The 20,361-nt window shown below is 43.9% G+C and overlaps 1 protein-coding gene across 3 annotated transcripts in view; it reads right to left on the bottom strand.

Annotated features, from left to right (window-relative positions):
- The window catches only part of PXDNL (peroxidasin like), a 291,171-nt gene that overhangs the window by 153,156 nt on the left and 117,654 nt on the right, over positions 1 to 20,361 (bottom strand). For all 3 annotated transcript variants that reach the window (XM_073331210.2, XM_073331214.2, XM_073331212.2), the window contains exon 2: positions 19,792 to 19,863. In XM_073331210.2, the coding sequence (XP_073187311.2) occupies positions 19,792 to 19,863 (72 nt within the window). The remainder of the gene's footprint in view (positions 1 to 19,791; positions 19,864 to 20,361) is intronic.

The raw sequence follows: 20,361 nt of genomic DNA, 5'->3' as shown, positions 1-20,361 counted from the left end.
TTTTTTTAATTAAGAGCAACTAGAGGGGTTTTCTGCCTATTTGCCGGGAGACAAAGGTGTTAAGTGTGGCGGTTCAATGATGAGACAGAACCCAGCTTTATGCAAGCAAGCAGGCTGGTCAGCTGAGATGGGCTGTTCTGCCCCCCCCACCCCCCGCCTTCCACCTTCTCCTTTTATTATATTTCTCCCCCCTAAGCATTACACACTGCTACCGCAAAAAGATACACAAAGGAATGTATGACGTTGATTAATATACTTATTTACCATCCTTTATCTACTACAATCCTGGTTCTCAGGCCTTGAGCCCAGGCTAAGAAAGCTTCCCACAGTTGCTGTCCCAACAATCAAGTTCTCCTGGTTCATATCTAGCCCTTGTCCTTGGATAGAGCAATGTGTGCATTGCTTCTACAAAACAGCCAGGGTGTGCCCTGCCTGTTTCCAGGTGGAATAGCTAAACATGAACCCTTCAGTTAAGGTTTTTTGTTTTTTTTTAAGGATTTTTCTGTAGGCTGACAATCACTATCAGAGAACATAGGTATCCGGACAGCACAGCAAAATTTTACAAGCCAAGTTTTTTTTGTTTGTTTTATTTCTAACTCTCGGGTGTAAAGTTAGTTAAAAACAGAGAGACAAACATGACAGAGCCCAAAACACAAACAGCCAAAGAGGCTGCCCACAGGAGAGCTATGGAGGCAAAGGAAAAAGAAATGGAGGAACAGGAAAAAGAGAGGAAGCATGCACTGGAGATGGAGAAGGCAAAGGCTCAGCAGAATATACCAACAAACCCTAGCAATCCTTCTCCAGGTACCACTTCCCATCCCAGAAAGTTCTCCACCTACAAGGCAGGCGAGGATACCAAGGCCTTCTTAGAAAACTTCGAAAGGGCCTGCCTTGGGTACAGCATCTCTACAGACCAATACATGGTAGAGCTGAGGCCACAGTTCAGTGGACCCTTAGCTGAGGTGGCAGCTGAAATGCCTAAGGAACACATGAACCAGTATGAACTGTTTAAAACCAAGGTGAGAGTCAGAATGGGGCTAACACCCGAGCATTCCCGTCAGCGGTTCAGAGCCCTAAGGTGGAAACCAGATGTGTCATTTACCCGACATGCCTACCACATTGTGAAACATTGGGATGCCTGGATATCGGGAGCAAGTGTTAAATCTCCAGAAGATTTGCCCTTCCTAATGCAAATGGAGCAATTCTTAGAGGGTGTTCCTGAGGAAATAGAAAGATACATCCTAGATGGGAAGCCCAAAACTGTAATTGAGTGGGGGAGATTGGAGCCAAATGGGTGGAGGTGGCAGAAAAGAAAAAAAAACTGGTCGCAGTTGGAGCGGATACCAGAAGGGACAACCTCAGACCACACCCTACTACCGGGAGCAGCCCAAGGCCCCACCTATCCCCCAAGGAACCCTCCAGATACCTTATCGTCCTGCCACACCGTTCTCCAGCAACCCACCTTGCCCCAGTTACCTGTCAGCTGGACGATGTTTTAAATGTAACGAGACGGGGCATGTAAAGGCCAACTGCCCCAAGAACCCCAACAGATTACAGTTCATTGCACCGGAATCACACCAGAGGTCCTCAGGCCCAGATACCTCCCAGATAACCTCGGAGCGGAGGGAAACTGTGAGTGTGGGCAGGAAGAAGGTCACCGCGTGGAGGGACATCGGAGCACAAGTGTCAGCTATCCATGCTTCCTTAGTGGACCCCAATTTAATCAACCCAGAGATCCAAGTGACAATTCAACCCTTCAAGTCAAACACTTTCAATTTGCCTACAGCCAAGTTGCCTGTCCAGTACAAGGGCTGGTCAGGAATGTGGACTTTTGCAGTCTATGATGATTATCCCATCCCAATGCTGTTGGGAGAAGACTTGGCCAATCGTGTGAAGCTAGCCAAGGTGTCTACTATGAAGGGAAAAGTGCTGGTGGTATGGAAGAGGTGAACCTCTCCATGACCCTTGGGCGTATGCAGCGACAGCAGATCCAGGAGCTGTGCACTAGCTACGTGCCAACGTTCTCAGCCACCCCAGGACTGACTGAACGGGCACACCACTCCATTTACACAGATAATGCTCACCCAATTAAAGTCCAATCTTACTGGGTGTCTCCTCAAACTAAAACTGCTATAGAACGGGAAATCCAGGGTATGTTACAGATGGGTGTAATCTGCCCCTCTGGCAGTGCAAGGGCATCTCCAGTGGTTCTAGTTCCCAAACCAGATGGGGAGATACGTTTTTGCATGGACTACCGTAAGCTAAATGCTGTAACTCGCCTAGACAACTATCAATGCCACGCACAGATGAACTATTAGAGAAACTGGGACGGGCCCAGTTCATCTCTACCTTGGACTGAACCAACGGGTACTGGTAGGTACCGCTAGATGAATCTGCCAAGGAAAGGTCAGCCTTCACCACCCATGTCGGGCTGTATGAATTTAATGTACTCCCTTTCAGGCTGCGGAATGCACCCGCCACCTTCCAAAGACTTGTAGATGGTCTTCTAGCGGGATTAGGAGAATATGCATTCGCCTACCTTGATGATATGGCCATATTTTCGGATACTGTTCCTGCATTCTTATAACATTCTTATTACATTGTAGTCCATCTTTGTGTGGAATGTTGGTGTAGAGGGCTTCTACATCCATAGTGGCCAGGATGGTGTTTTCCTTACTACAAGCCATCAGGAACAGTATCCAAGCATTCTTACAACTACAATACCCATCTGCTGAAGTAAAGAAACAGATTGACAGAGCCAGAAGAGTACCCAAGAAGTCACCTACTACAGGACAGGCCCAACAAAGAGATAACAGAACGCGACTAGCCATCACCTTCAGCCCCCAACTAAAACCTCTCCAACGCATCATCAAGGATCTACAACCTATCCTGAAGGACGACCCATCACTCTCACAGATCTTGGGAGACAGGCCAGTCCTTGCTTCCAGACAGCCCCCCAACCTGAAGCAAATACTCACCAGCAACCACATGCCACACAACAGAACCACTAACCCAGGAACCTATTAGGGGGCTTATTCCTTCACCCACTTACTTCCCTGGTCCTTCTCGCATGAACAGAGAGCAACAATACCCGAAGTCCAAAGGTGAAAACAATTCGATGTTTATTGGGGTGAACTTCCAGCAAGCATGATTTCAGTTTCCTTCCTTAGTGTCCCCCTTCCCAGCTCTGACACCACAGAGCCTTACACCTGTGTCCCTGTTCCCATTCCTGCCCTTAGCCAAACATGATTCCAATTTCCTTACCCCCATTCACTGTTCCCATTTCCCCCTTTAGCAAATTATTCCAATTTCCCCACCTCCCATTCCCTGTTCCCATTTCCCCTCCCCACACCCAGCCACTCACTTCCTGATTGACTGCAGACTATATAGTAAAACTTGAGTTCTGCTTAGCTATAACTTAACCAATCATTTTCCTAAAATTTAACTAACCAATCCTAACATATTGTAACATGATTATGTAACCAATTATATCCCACCACCTTAATTAGTTTACACCCAGCAAAATTAATTATACAGCAGACAGGAACAATCACAGAACCAGACAGAGATTATACAGACAAACAATAGCAAAGTAGGAACTACAATGACAAAACAATACAGAAGTGATGATTTCACATCCCAGCTATTGATAAGTGAGTTCTTGCCAGACAGGATGCTGCCAACTGTGCCCACATATCTATTCAGGGGACACCATCACAGGGCCTAATAACATCAGCCACACTATCAGAGGCTCGTTCACCTGCACATCCACCAATGTGATATATGCCATCATGTGCCAGCAATGCCCCTCTGCCATGTACATTGGTCAAACTGGACAGTCTCTACGTAAAAGAATAAATGGACACAAATCAGATGTCAAGAATTATAACATTCATAAACCAGTCGGAGAACACTTCAATCTCTCTGGTCACGCGATCACAGACATGAAGGTCGCTATCTTAAAACAAAAAAACTTCAAATCCAGACTCCAGCGAGAAACTGCTGAATTGGAATTCATTTGCAAATTGGATACTATTAATTTAGGCTTAAATAGAGACTTGGAGTGGCTAAGTCATTATGCAAGGTAGCCTGTTTCCTCTTGTTTTTTCCTACCCCCCCCCCCCCCCAGATGTTCTGGTTTAACTTGGATTTTAACTTGAAGAGTGGTCAGTTTGGATGAGCTATTACCAGCAGGAGAGTGAGTTTGTGTGTGTATGGGGGTGGGGGGGATGTGAGAACCTGGATTTATGCAGGAAATAGCCCAGCTTAATTGTCATGCACATTGTGTAAAGAGTTATCACTTTGGATGGGCTATCACCAGCAGGAGAGTGAATTTGTGTGGGGGGGTGGAGGGTGAGAAAACCTGGATTTGTGCTGGAAATCACTTTAGATAAGCTATTACCAGCAGGACAGTGGGGTGGGAATAGGTATTGTTTCATATTCTCTGTGTATATATAAAGCCTGCTGCAGTTTCCACGATATGCATCTGAAGAAGTGAGCTGTAGCTCACGAAAGCTTATGCTCTAATAAATTGGTTAGTCTCTAAGGTGCCACAAGTCCTCCTTTTCTTTTTGCGAATACAGACTAACACGGCTGTTACTCTGAAACCTATCAAACTAAGTTTCCTTTTACATCTTCTAGGCACTTCCCTTTCTCTGGAGGTGATAGGCATTATCAGGGCAGGATTGTATTCCTAACAGCCCAATAGCACCTTCTGTCAATGTGACTAGTTTGGAATGTGAAGATGTGACCGGTCACTTCCCAGCTTATGGCTGCCTCTGCTGCTTAGCCAAAGGCCTTAGCCTAAGCACAGGGTCTCAGACTGTCACAGTATGAGAAGGACCTTACACTGGCAGACAGTGATTTTGATTCTTTTTTATACCTCTATAACTAGCCAAGTGATAAGAATACACCTAAATTCTTAGAGTATAGGCCTTTACAGACAGGCCTGAATATCTATATCCTAACAGAACTTATCCTTGCAACAAAGCCCGTTGCCAATTGTGCCCACATATCTATTCAGGGGACATCATCATAGAGCCTAATCACATGAGCTACACTATCAGAGGCTCGTTCACCTGCACATCCACCACTGTGATATATGCCATCATGTGCCAGCAATGCCCCTCTGCCATGTACATTGGCCAAACCAGACAGTCTCTACATAAAAGAATAAATGGACACAAATCAGACGTCAAGAATGATAACATTCAAAAACCAGTCGGAGAACACTTCAGTCTCTTTGGTCACTCGATTATAGACCTAAAAGTCGCAATATTACAACAAAAAGACTTCAGAAACAGACTCCAACGAGAGACTGCTGAATTGGAATTAATTTGCAAACTGGATACAATTAACTTAGGCTTGAATAGAGACTGGGAGTGGATGGGTCATTACACAAAGTAAAACTATTTCCCCATGTTTATCCCCCCACACACACACACTGTGTGTGTTGCTGCTCAGCAAGCACTGAAGCGAACCTGCTGTTGTGTATTCACCCTTTCACCTGCCTGCGCAATAGCATGTTCACACTTGCAGCCGTATTCAGAGCGATACACTCTGGGCAGCTATCCCACAGAGCATCTCTTCCTCTTCTGCTGCTAAGAGTTGTGGGCAGATGGAGGGGGTTGCGGGGCATCCTGGGTCCTGTCCCAATGCCCCGTGATGCATTGCTTCCCATTCCAGCAATCCCTGTACTTCTGTCTGCATTTGGCGCCATCTTTTAACAGTTTGTGTGCTGCAGGCTCTCAATCTTTGGGTTGCAGGAATGGATCCAGAACTGCTGACCAGTATGCTGCTCGCTCTGACCAACACATCACGAGTGGCAGTGGAGTTATTCCTTAAACTAGAAAGCCCAGAGGAGTGAGACATTGATCTTGCCACGTGTACTAGCTGTGACACAAGATTGCTTGTGGCATTCACGGAGCTGCTGCCCACAGTGGAACGCCGCTTTTGGGCTCAGGAAACAAGCACTGAGTGGTGGGATCACATCGTGATGCATGTCTGGGATGACGAGCAGTGGCTGCAGAACTTTCAGATGAGGAAAGCCGCATTCAGGGGACTGTGTGATGAGCTCACCTCAGCCCTGCAGCGCAAGGACACAAGAATGAGAGCTTCCCTGCCGTTGGAGAAGCACATGGCGATTGTATTGTGGAAGCTGGCTACTCCAGACTGCTACCAATCCATCGCTAACCAGTTCGGGTTTGGAAAGTTGACCGTTGGACTAGTGTTGATGGAAGTGTGCAGGGCCATTAATTGCATCCTGTTCTGAAAAACTCTGCCTTTGGGCAATGTGTGACATTGTGGATGGCTTTGCACAAATGGGCTTCCCTAACTGCAAAGGGGTGATACATGGCATGTATATTCCAATTCTGGCACCAGACCACCCAGCCACCGAGTACATTAATCGGAAGGGGTATTTCTCAATAGTTCTCCAGGCGCTTGTGGATCACTGTGGGCGTTTCACGGACATTAACGCAGGCTGGTCTGTAAAGATGCATGACGCACACATCGTTCGGAACACTGGACCGTTCAGGAAGCTGCAAGCAGGGACTTTCTTCCCGGACCAGAAGATCACCGTTGGGGAAGTCAAAAAGCCCATTGTGATCTTGGGAGACCCTGCCTGCCCCTTAATGCCGTGGCTTATGAAGCGATGCGCAGGACAACTTGACAGCAGCAAGGAGCGGTTCAACAACAGGCTGAGCAAGTGCAGAATGACTGTTGAGTGTGCTTTTGGCCATTTAAAGGCCTGCTGGTGGCTGCCTCTATGGGAAGCTGGACCTGGCCAATGACAATATTCCTATTCTTATAGCCGTGTGCTGTACACTCCATAATATTTGTGAAGGGAAGGGTGAAAGCTTCACTCAGGGCTGGACTGCAGAGGCTCAGTGCCTAGAGGCCGAGTTTGAACAGCCAGAGACCAGGGCTATTAGAGGGGTACAGTGCAGGGGTACATCAGGGATGCCTTGAGGCAGCAATTTGAAACTAAAAGCCACTAATATTTGTTGCTATGCTCGGGAGTGCAGTGCTTGTAATGCTAGGAGGTGATTGTGATTGGTGCAGATGGTGCACTATGAAGGTTTAAAATAATTGTTGGTTTGCAGGGCTCTTTTTGCTTTCAATTAATAGAGTAAAGATTGGCTTCCAAACCAACACAATTCTTTTATTAAAAAACAACATCTGGTGGAGTGAATCAAACAAAACTAAAAATAAACCATCAGCAGTGAGGGGGATGGGGGAAGGGAAGGTCCCAGGAGAAGGTGGGGTCCCGGGATGGCTAAAGATTTGTGTACGTCCAGGAATCATATCCAACCTTCTCCTTTGGAGTACAGTGCAGCAGGTACTGTACTTCAGCAGGGCCAAAGTGCATAGGGATGGGTGTTGAGTGCAGTGGGTAGTGGGAGTCTGCAGTGCTGGACTGTAAGGCGGAAGGAGTGGAATGCCGTGGGTATAGACTGAAGTCAGGAGGTTGATAAGAGTGTGTGGCAGTGTCTGGGGGGAGCATGAGAAAGAGTTTTGCGAAAGCAGCTGCAGGGGAGGGCTGGCGGGAAGCTGTTTTGTTTGCAGTGCTAATATCGCCTGGAGCATGTCCGCTTGGCGCTCCATAATGTTTAAGAGCCGCTCTGTGGCTTCATTCTGGCACGCTGCATTCTCCTTTCGGTCCCTCTTCTTGCTGTCCCGCCACTCCTTCAATTCCTGTTTCTTGGCTGCAGAGTGCATCATAATATCATGAAGAAAGTCCTCCTTAGTTTTTCTTGGCTGCTTTCTAATTCTGCGCAGCTGCCAATAAAAAAAGGGAGGTTGGGCTCCCAAGGACATCTCTGTGAAGTTTAAATACAACATTTTACAGAAGCAGTGTTGTTTGCAACACACAGAACACTGATTAGGTGATTTAAAACACAGCCAGTACTCACACACCTGTCACTAACTGGCTGACCCCAGGAAAGCACACATGAGCCACAAGATCCCCAAAACAGCGAGTAGCCGCAGGGGCAGGGTAAATCACTCTTCCCGAACCCTGCTGTAGACTAGGCATGTGGCTCTTGGAGAGAGCTTGTTCTGTAGGGGTAGCCTGATAATCATTCCTGTCCCCGCACTTTCCACAGAATGTGATCATTTTGGAAGATATCCCGCTGCTAAGGGTGAGCAGGGAATCAAGGGAGGGTCTTCTCCAAGACTGTGGCTTCCGCCCTGGCTCCCGTGCGGTTCGCCTGTGCGCAGCAATGTTCCCCCCTGCCTTCCGTGATGGCACAGTGGTGCAGGAAAGTTACCATTAATGAGGCAAGAAACAAAGCAGCTCTGCCAAAGAACCTGCGGCAACAGATTGCCCAGTATCTCCACGAGAGTTTCCTGGAAATCTCGGAGGCAGATTCCCATGAAGTGAGGGAGTCAATCAACAGCCCGTTCCGCCACTCAGACTAGGCATGTGGGGGGATGTGCATCATACAGACACAAGCCTGCTTTCTGCAACCCTCCTGCCCCCGACAACTCGCTTCAGAGATTCGCAAAATCAAATCCACTTACCAGGTGCCTCCTCTCTTGTTTGCACTTCGCCAAGCTCCAACAGCTGTGATTGGCTAGGCTCCTCTGGGATAGAAAAGAGCTCCTGACTACACGCATCTCTGACCTTTGAGTCATCCTTTGCCTCTAGGTCCCCCCCCATCCTCACCCAAGATTTCCTCCTCCTGGCTCAGTCCACTCTGGACTGGTATGTGAGCCACCGTAGTATCCACAGTGGCCTTCATAGTGGAGGTGGGGTTGCCACCGTGTATCATGTCCAGCTCCTTGTACAACCGGCAGCTCGTGAGTGCAGCACCAGAGCGTTGGTTTGCCTCCTGCACCTTGTGGTAGGTGTTCCACAGCTCTTTCACTTTGACCCTGCACTGCAGTGTGTCCTGGTCATGGCCCCTTTCTGTCATGCATGGTGAAATCTGTCCATGGGTGATATAATTCTTACAGCTGGAGCGCAGCTGGGACCGGACAGCCTCCTCTCCCCAAATGTTGATGAGGTCCAACAGCTCAGCACTGCTCCAAGTGGGGGATAGCCTGATGCATGGAGCAGGCATGGCCACCTGGAAAGATGCCCTCAGACCACTGCATGCATCACTGAGCAAACAGGAAGGGGACTTTCAAAATTCAAAAGGAATTTACAGGGTGGGGATGACAGTTGGTCACCTGAAGTCAGGGCAGTAGAGTTCAAACTGATGACCAGAGAGGCGAGAACAGGCATTGTGGGACACCTCCTGGAGGCCAATCGAAACGCTGTAATTGACCAGGGTGTCTAGACTGGCACCGCAGTGCTGTACCCCCGGCGCAGAAAGCTGTAGGCCTTTCATCAGGGTGGTTTTTTTTACAGCACTGCAACTATGCAGTTTCTGCGCACTACATGGCATGGCAGTGTGTACACCTTGGGAGTTACACCGCAGAAAGCCGCTTTACTGTGCAGAAACTTGCCAGTGTAGACATGGCCTTAGTGACAACTCAGGGAACTCCAGTGGCTTTTCTGCATTCAGATTTTAAGAAGCTAACATCTGACTATAATTGCAAGCACTTTGCTTTCATTAGCAGCTGGCATTTCCACTTTCAAGAAAGTCTGCTACTGAAAAGGACAACTGTGGCCCCACAGGAGCCAACAGTTAGAGAGGAAATCTGTTTTTTTAAAAAAGTATGTTTCTATTTTGGAAGTGACTTTAAACATGTCTCTGTGGGGGTTGCATGTTTATTGCAGCTCAATGATACCTATATCAACCGTTCTTCATTTTACAAACATGGTTGAGGTTCTAATTACCAATCCTGCACATTCAACTTGGCACCTGACATTCAGGATGGGTTCATTTTCCGTGCATCATCACCAGTAAGAAAGATTCTGAAGCTAATATTCTGCTCTCAGGGGCTTCAAATTATGCCTTCAGTAACACCTGTCCAGCTAGGTATCTAGGTTTCCACAGATGTAACTAATTACTCCTGTAATTAGAATGACTAAGCAACTCTGAGAATTTATGCAACTAAATCAAATCCAGCTAATGCTTCTTAGCTGTGTTGGCTCTGAAGGAATAACCTGAGTAAAAACCATTTAAAAAAAAACAGCACATAAGTAAACAGATATGTCCCTGAGGTACCATTTTTATGTAGTCACTTTACAAACTAGGCTTGCACTTTGAAGCATTATTGATGTTTCACATGTGAACAAATACCACTAGCTCCACCTTTACAGACACACCAACTCTCGGGAATTGATTGTGAGATTCGTGATTTCTGAGTAAAATTAAGCCTCACGCATGGTCTCGCGATAGAACTCTCAAATGTCAGGATTTTTGTTATTAGCCAGGGCACAAATGATTTTTCCACTCAACCAGGAATTACCCTCTAAACAGAAGACTTTGGGATGAGAATTCATTTACACATCAGATAAATAAAGCTATCAAGCAAATAAGTGGGGGGAGGGGGAGAAGAGGCAGGTTTAAGAGAAACTTAATCTGAGATGTAAAGGGGGCGGGGGCACAACACTCAAATAAGTAATTGAATCAATTGGGAAAAAAATCCTGACATTTGAGGCTCCAACTTCAGTCCCAGGTGGCTGCTCCCCAGCCAGCCTTGGAAGTGGGAGGGGGACCCCGCTGCAACCCACCCCTCCAGGCCTGGGGAGGGTGAAGAACCCTAAGGAGCAGAGGTGAGGCTGGGGGCTACAGGGGGGCTGAAGTGAGGAGAGTGAGGGCTGATGGTGTGGGTGGGGGGATGTATTGATGGTGACTTCCAAGCAGATGGGGTGAATGCTGGGAGGGTGAGCTGAGGGCAGTGGGGGTCGATGGAGTAGCGGAGCTGAACTGATAGGGTAGTGATGATGGAGGCTGGGGGACAGAACTGGGGAAGGGGGGAAACTAAATTGAAGGGGTTGGGTGGTGAGAGAAATTATGGGGAAGTGGGGGACAGGATTAATTCCTGCGTAGGAGATTGGCAGATGTGGGGATGAGCGCTCCTGCCGCAAGAGCCAAAATCATGTTATCCAGTACATGGGAGAGTGGGGCAACACTAATTGGCACATGCATACACTCTGGGGATGGGCAGGGGGAGTTCAAAAATCAAGAGACTGATCTAAAAATATAAATTTTATATATATATAATTCATTTTTTTTTAACATATCATGATTTTTGGGAATCCGACCCATGATTTTTGATCTTTTGAAGTTGGCAATAGTGCTTTGTAATTTGCTCCAAACCGAAATGCTTACATTTGTAGAATACATTTAAAACTTCCTTGGCTCATTTTAATATACACTGTTAACCTACAACTCAGGCAAAAGTTATTTTATCATCTCTTTTGGTCAAAATTACTCTTCCATCCCACAGATTGCCCGGTAGTACTCTAGATAGGTTTAAAACTGCTTCATCTTGGCCTTCAATAAAATCTGCACCTATTGAAAACAGTGTGAAATTTTAAGAAAACGTTGACTTTACATTTCAGGGTTTCTTACCAAGCAAGGTAGAAGACATGATGAAATCCACTTAAGTTTCTGGATACTGCTGACAGAAATAAGGCGAGACATCTTCTACTGGGGTCAAGACGATTCAGGAATGGGGCACTGAATTCTTCTGGATGAGGGCTATAGTTAGCAGTAGCACAGCTGTGATAGATTCAACAAGCAGGTTTGAGCTCTTTATTGTTCTCTGAGCAATGGGAACTCTCGGATCAGCTTTGATCTAAGGAGTCACAATTCAAAAAATAGCAACTGCAGAAAAACAAAATCAGCAGCCTTTATAATATGAACTACACACAGCAACACAGATTTTGGTGCCTTTGAAGGCAAAAAGTGCTTTGAGAATATGTTCATTTGCCTTTGGGCAACATGTTTTTCTCAGTAACGGAGGGTGAACTTCCAATTGTTCACCAGTGGCTGTTTTGAAAGAGAAAAGGGAAAAAAAATTCTGTGATGTTTCCAGCTGTTGATTGTCCAGAAGCCAAATCTCATGAATAATGGGTAAAGCATCTGAGTCTATGTGAATCAGAAACGAATGCATTCAGTCTGCTGAACGTATGATGTGCTGTATTTTTGAAGGGGATTATGACAAGGCAGTTAGTGGGCGGCTGTTTGTACTGGCGGAAACAGCAAAGTGAGAAATCCAATCATTCTAAAATAAAGGTTTCTATCAGCCAGGGCTCAGACTGAAAAAGAGGCATGGACTTCCTCACTATATCCTTCTGTCAGCTGGGTCCATTGCCTACAAAAGGAGTTGAGGGCTCTCAGAACCTCTCAAGGCAAGTATCTTTCCAAGATCAGACTGCAAGCAAAGCCATTAAAAACACCCACCTAGATTCTTCAAGCTTTTAGCTGTGATAAACAGTTCTCTTCCTGCTGGATTTTTTATGTTCACCCTCTGGTAACACAGCTGCCTACTGGCAATTACCCTTGACAGCCAATAGGGTTTCCTAAGGGGAATGCTGACAACCTAACTGCCAGCACCTGTGGTGCCTTTGGTTGTTGAGCCAGGATTTTAAGCCTTGTCTTGCCATATCCTTTGTAGGGTGCCTTCATTCTGTTACAGGGGTCCAATTACTTTTGATGAAATGACATGAAGTGCAGCAAAATACTAAATTCTTCTGCAATGAGCATATCTAATAAGCAATCCAGGGGTTAAGGAGCAAGACATTTGAAAAATGTACAGCCTGAGTTTGTTTTAAGTATAGAGTTAAAAAATAAATATACAACAACAAGGCTTAAGTTTTTTCCAAAACCATGGAGGACACATACTAAGAAAGGGAAGGGAGAATCATGTGCACAACTTCTGTTAATTTTCTTCTAAATATAAAGGGCCTGGTTTTCAGAAGTACTGAGCACTCACAACTCTAGCTGAAGTCTCAGGAGTTTCAGATGCTCTGCAATTCTAAAAGTCAGGCCCTGAATGATTTCGTTGTGAATACTATTTGACCTATTTTGTTTGTTCGTTTTGTTCTCAAGTGATTTCCAAACTGATCCTGATTCCTGTAAATGTTTTTGCTATGTCCACCACTTTCAGGAAACAATTTTCCGCCTATGGTTTGGTAGTGAACTACTCACTTGAACCATTTGCTATACGCAATTAGTCAAAGTCACAAGCTATTTTTATTACCTAATTTGATGACAGACTTAGCTAGAGAATAATAGATGTTGAATACTATACAGGTAGTAACAAATAATGAATTTTCTGTACAAAACTCTCAGAAACAAATTTGAATGCAAAAGATATTTGTTGGAATAGGAACCATTTTATGAATAGCTCTCAATTGTTTAAATTCTTAAGAATAATAAGTAACATGAGTTCATGAATAATAGTGAAAAAACTCAGCACTTTTATTTGTAAAAATATTTTCTATTGCCAGGTCTACCCGTTGACACAACAATAGTTACATTCTGAATACTGTGTAGTTAAAAAGGAAGAATAAAACTTAGATGCATTTAGCGCCTGATCCAATTCCCACTCAAGTCAATGGGTAGTCTCCAACTGACTTGTACAGACACTGGTTCAGGTCTTCAACATCCAACAGAAAATTTTAGAATGCAAGGTGCCCAGGATTATAAAGCACTCATACAATTATGGACATTCTTTCAATTCACATCTAGCTAATTATCTACTAGTATACTGTTACCTTACAGTTTATATGTGATGTTTTACTTACACTTAGAGATAAGCAGTGCAACTCTGATTTCTTTATTCTTAAAGTAAACAGGGAGACATTGACAGAAAGACACATGTAGCTGATCATAAGTACCTCTATCGAAACTGCCAGGTACTTCAAGTTGCATTCATTGTAACCATTATACCATTTACCAAAAAAACAAATATATAGTTTTTTTTTTCCTGCTGGTATTAAAGCAAACTGGAATTTTGACAACCCAGAAATTATCCAGACTCCTTGGCCTTTTCCACTGCTTTTTGTTTAACAGTGTTATGGGTTTGTTGTTGGAGTAAAAAACAACTTGTTTCAAGACTGAACTTGATAAGTTTATAAAGGGGGTGGTATGATGAGCTTGCCTACAATGACATATGGCTAAAGTGAAGATTGTCACAATTATTTTTAGTAAAAGTCACGGACAGATTGTGGTCAGTAAGCAAAAATTCATGGCAGCCATGACGTGACTTTTACTAAAAATAATGCGGGGGGTGGAAAGGAGGCTGATGGGAGGATTACTGAAGCTCGAGCCCTTGGGGAAGGGGGAGAAGAGAGACCAAGCTCTACTGCATCATGGGGAGGGGGCCCAGCACCTGGCATGGTGGGGACTGACAGCTCTGGGTTCCCCCCACCATGTGCAGTGGCTCAGCAATCCGGGGCCCCTGCTAGCTGACATTTCCAGCCCCGCCACCCCAGGGATGAAGGGGGAAATGTCATGGAGGTCTCTGAAAATCATGGAATCTGTGACTTCTGTGGCATAATCTTATTCTTACATATGGCCCATCTACAACTGCTATTAGCAAATATCTCCAGTGGCCGGAGATGGGACAGAAGATGAGAAGGCTCTGAGTTACTACAGAAAATTCTTTCCCAGATGTCTGGCTGGTGGGTCTCGCCCACATGCTCAGGGTCTAAATGACTGCCCATATTTGGAGTCAGGAAGCAATTTTGCCCCAGGTTAGATTGGCAGAGAGTCTGAGGGTTTTTTTGCCTTCCTCTGTGGCATTGATCACTTGCTGGTTTGAACTACAGTAAACAGTAGATTCTCTGTAACTTGAAGTCCTTAAATCAATATTTGAGGACTTCATTAACTCAGAGGTCATGGACCTGTTGCAGGAGTCCCGGGTGAGTTTCTGTGACCTTCAATGTGCAGGAGGTCAGACTAGTTGATCATGATGGCCTCTTCTGCCCATAAAGTCTATGAGCTTATTTTTAGTTTGAACACTTCTTTGATATTTGTACTAATGCTGTGAACACAAGGAGCCAGACACAGGCAATAGAACAGACATGCTAAAATGTGAGAGTCAAATCTGCAGGAAGAGATTTTCTATATGTAAAACAATTTTATAATTCAATAAGCACTGGATATGAATTTTTACATTACTGAATGAATGAGAAACTCTTATTGTTAAGAATTGAAAGTTTTTAAGGTATTAAAACATTAATGGCTGCTTTTATTGGAGTATATTTCACACAAACATATCTACAGAATTAGTTATAAGGTTTCATTTACTGAAGAATGATACAGTGGCAGTGGTATGCACAAAATAATAAAATACAGCATCTTTGAAAGGTCAAGTCCAACGCAGTATTTGACATTCTCGGGAGTCAATCAATATCCTCTCTGGAAGAAGGGACCCTAGTTGCAACTATTTTTATCCAGCCCACTAAGTTTATTTTCTATACCCTCCCCACTGTCAACCTCCAGAAATGATATACTGACTATATCTTCTGACATTTTTCTGGAAGATTGATCTTTTCAGTTGCATGGATTTTGAAAACATAATACTAGCTTGCATTCAGATAGCTCATCTCATCACAACAGAACCCAAAACTATTTACAAATTTGATGTAATGGAATACATACTCCACCACCACTGAAATGCAGTCAATGCCAGGATAGAATGCACCAACTGTCTAAAATTCCACAACACTCTACCCAACCATTTAGGACAGGAAGTGAAGAATACCTTATCCAGTTGACACTGCAAGCAAAATATAAGGCAGCAGAATGAAGTCAGTTGAGCTGCGTACACTTAAACAAAACAAAAGTTTCAAACTTGAGCCACATTCACATAATTTCAGGAACATTTGTTTGAATCTATCCAATTTTGAGCCATGTGAAATACAGTGGTTAGCAAAACAATGTGGGAATTAGGCATAGAGTCAGATAAATTCTTTCAAAAATCTTGTGCCCTGATCCCACATTAGTGGATCCCAATGAAAGATCAGAGCCTTCTGTTTCCTTTCCCCCCTTCCCCTGTAACTTGTCTTAATTTAGACCCCAATCTTTAAATACAATATTCCAGTCTAGAGCCTTGCGCCCAGGTAGATGGTCTCCATGTGGGAGTCTTGGTGTTATACCCTAAAAAATACCAAAAAGAGGTATTTTAGGGTTTCACTAATCCCTCTTTGGGACTAATGCTTAAAAAGAAACTTGCTCTTAATTTACATGAAAACCAACAGGATTTTTTAAAATATTTTCTTATAAATTTTTTGAGACTACAAATAGAAAAAAACATGCCTACAGTAAGGCAGTGAAGGAAAAGATAGTTCGTAGATACCAAATAGTCACATAAAGAAAATATATAAAGGTAAAGGCAAAGAATACCTAGTATATGAACGGTTTCAGAGTAACAGCCGTGTTAGTCTGTATTCGCAAAAAGAAAAGAGTACTTGTGGCACCTTAGAGACTAACCAATTTATTTGAGCATGAGCTTTCGTGAGCTACAGCTCACTTCATCGGATGCATACTGTGGAAACTGCAGAAGACATTATATACACAGAGATCATAAAACTGCAGGAGAGTGGGGTGGGAGGAGGTATTGTTTTATGATCTCTGTGTATATAATGTCTTCTGCAGTTTCCACAGTATGCATCCGATGAAGTGAGCTGTAGCTCACGAAAGCTCATGCTCAAATAAATTGGTTAGTCTCTAAGGTGCCACAAGTACTCCTTTTCTTTTTGCTAGTATATGAAATGCTTAGTGGGAACTAAATATGTGCAGTGACTGCAAGTTTGGGCCCACTGTAATCATTTGGCCAAGTTATATGCATGCAACAGTTTGAACCTTTCTTCATGAGTCAATTTGTCCAGATACTTCATCGCTTTTGTAGCAGAATTCCTAATTTGTCATCTTTAAGACAGTTCTCTTACACAAAATTCACTGCCTGGAACTCACACTTGTGGCCAGATCTAGCATTGCAGCTCTCTCCCTCCTTTCCCACCCTCCGTAGGTTCTTGAACAGACACTTAAAAACAAACTCCTTGTTTCCATACACCCTTGTAGGGCTCATTTTTTGCAAGTCCTAAGATAAAGTACTGAAAGTCCAAACCAGACAACATCAAATGGACTAGAATCAAACAGAGGATCTTCCAACGCTGCCATCACCACGGCTCCTCTGTGTCAACCTTCAATTTCCACACCAGGTCTTTTACTAAACACACACACAAAAGTCTAAATTCTACCCCCTCCTTGGGCCCCTTCTGCATGCTCTGTGCCCCTAATTCCCAGGCCTTGCAGAGTCCTTCCCTGCTCTTTGAACTGCCTTCCAGGAGGTCCTTTTTCCCAGAAGCTTCCCTCTCATGGGAGATTCTGGCAGCCCCTTCTAGGGACCTTTCTTCTTCCCATTCCCCTCTCCTTGCTGACAGCCTGTCCCTTTGGAGGGAACACCTATCTATTTCTCAGCTGTGTCGGGCTAATGAACAGGGCTGACTGGCTGGCCCCAGGTCCCTGACCCTTAACTGGGCAGACTGCCCTGTTACAAGAGCCCAGCATTCTAGGAGTTTCCCCATTGCAGTGTATAGAGCTACTATCATCATCTTGACGGTGTTTTATTTCTCTATATCTCTAATCCCAGACATTACTTATTTAGCCCCTTTTTCCATATCTTATTTCACTTTTACATCTCACTTTGTGTCCATTATCAACCTTAGCTACTTTTCTGTGTTACTGATTTGCAAGTAGTCCCATTCCACCAAAACTCTGGGCTTCAGCTTACTTTCTCTAGGTATGTTCTCTTGTACTTTCCAGCCTAAATTTCAATGCATTTTCTGCTTTCCCAATTTAGAATAATCTATGCTTGACCGCCTCCCCTCCACCCCCAACACACCACACACACACCCCTCTTCCCAGATCATTAATAGAGATGTTAAAAAAAGAGAGAGAGAGAGAGAGAGAGAGAGAGAGAGAGAGAGAGAGAGAAAAAGAGAGAAAGACTGGGTTTAACACCAGTTCCTGCAGAACTCAGGGGTCACTTCTCTTCACCTCAGTACATTGACTTTTAACTTCATTACCCTTTGTTTATGGTCTTTCCACCAGTTCTCAATCCATATGATGGGACTCAAATCCAAGTCAATTTAAATTAATTTTCTGAAGTAAGATTCCTGTGTACTTTGGCAACTACAATTTAAAATTTTCCTCCTGAGAACAATTATTTCTTACACCCTGTCTTCAAAAGAACCTTGTGCGTAACCTATAGCCATTTCTCTCCACAAAATACAAGAGCATCATGTCCTTGATTCAGCATGTGTGTCTAACTTTAAGCATCTGAGTAGTCACAGACATTGAAACCAATGGGAATAATTGCATGCTCAAAGTTTGGCATATGTCTAAATTTCTTGTTGAACTGGATCCCAAATCCACTACAAAAGAGCTACAGAGGATGGAGCAATATTTGTCTCTGTATGCTGAATAACAAAAACACAGAATCAAAAATAAAAGCAGTCATCTTCACTTTGCTGGTGTTTACGGTGTAAAATTATTTGTGCGTATTCAGAGGGAATGCCAGTTATTTTGGAAAATGTATGTGAATCCAAAAGTTTCCCAGACTTTAGAACAATGGGAGTATTCATCTGAAAATCTGTACCAGAAGCATGCTATTCATTATAGGCTGTCATAAATATAAAGGGAAGGGTAAACCCCTTTAAAATCCCTCCTGGCCAGAGGAAAAAATCCTCTCACCTGTAAAGGGTTAAGAAGCTAAAGGTAACCTCGCTGGCACCTGACCAAAATGACCAATGAGGAGACAAGATACTTTCAAAAGCTGGGAGGAGGGAGAAAAACAAAGGGTCTGTGTCTGTCGGTATGCTGCTTTTGCCGGGGATAGAACAGGAATGGAGTCTTAGAACTTTTAGTAAGTAATCTAGGTAGGTATGTGTTAGATTATGATTTCTTTAAATGGCTGGGAAAAGAACTGTGCTGAATAGAATGACTATTTCTGTCTGTGTGTCTTTTTTGTAACTTAAGGTTTTGCCTAGAGGGATTCTCTATGTTTGGAATCTAATTACCCTGTAAGGTATCTACCATCCTGATTTTACAGAGGTGATTCCCTTACTTCTATTTCTATTAAAAGTATTCTTGTAAGAAAACTGAATGTTTTTTCATTGTTCTCAGATCCAAGGGTTTGGGTCTGTGGTCACCTATGCAAATTGGTGAGGATTTTTACCAAACCTTTCCCAGGAAGTGGGGTGCAAGGGTTGGGAGGATTTTGGGCGGAAAGACGTGTCCAAACTACGTTTCCCAGTAAACCCAGTTAGAGTTTGGTGGTGGCAGTGGATATTCCAAGGACAAAGGATAAAATTAATTTGTACCTTGGGGAAGTTTTAACCTAAGCTGGTAAAAGTAAGCTTAGAAGGTTTTCGTGCAAGTCCCCACATCTGTACCCTAGAGTTCAGAGTGGGGGAGGAACCTTGACATAGGCTATTAGTCTTTCATTACCCTGTTGCCTAGCAAGTTTCAGTCATCTACTAAGGGTACAGAAGCAACATCCTGTTTAGACTGGAAATTCATTGTGGTGATGACTGTATTTCTATCTATACCACACTGGGCATGTCCTCACATATAACCTCAGCAATAATAGTGTGATTTAAATAACCCGTCAAACACCATGAAAAAAGAAGCATGAAAAGTTGATGCTTCCCATATGATGAAAAAGATTTGTCCAATCTACTTTCTAAATACCTACAAACAACAAATAATATATTTGCAGACAGCAGGATTGATTCACAAATAATTCACAAACGGAATAATATTTGCAACAAGAAATGTGACCCAGTTCAACCCTAGATCTGCAGCATGTGAATACAAATGCTGATTACTGTGTAGTCCACAGACAGAATGCCAGTGGCAAATCGCAGAGACTTACAGGGTGTTCAAATGCTTCAATTTCTTAAACGTGCCGGCTGGGATTTCTCGTATTCTGTTAAACCGCAAATCCCTGGAAAAAGAAAGAACAGAAAATTTAAATTAATCATTCTGACTTCCTTCTTGTCACTGCTAAGTGTTTGGTTTAATACATGAAACTAATGCATCTCCACACCCTTCTCTTATGCATGTGACAGAGTTCCAGTAAATGGAGAACAAAGGGAGAAGCAATGGCAGCTGACAGTAATCCCATGCCCACATACATAGTGGCCTTTCAGATCACTGCCTCCATACCAGCTTTCTACGGGTGAAGACCCTGCCCCTTTACAGGAACTTAAATGGAGGGGCCGAGCTACTGTCATGGTACCATTTGCAAACATAAATCCATTTAATATTACACTGTTCAGAAATAATTCAGCTGAAGCTGGGCAATCCTTACCAGGAGAAGTTAAGGACAACATCACTCAACCTCACCATATGCCTATCAGTTCAGGCCATCGCATGGGCCACCTGCTGTTTAACACAGCAAATGAATTCATCATAGCTTCTGTGCCAGTTTCATAGAGATTAC

Source organism: Lepidochelys kempii, chromosome 2, assembly GCF_965140285.1.
Source record: "Lepidochelys kempii isolate rLepKem1 chromosome 2, rLepKem1.hap1, whole genome shotgun sequence".
Taxonomy (NCBI): Eukaryota; Metazoa; Chordata; order Testudines; family Cheloniidae; genus Lepidochelys; species Lepidochelys kempii.
The sequence above is the reverse complement of the archived record's forward strand: the minus strand, read 5'-3'. Positions and strand labels throughout refer to the sequence as shown.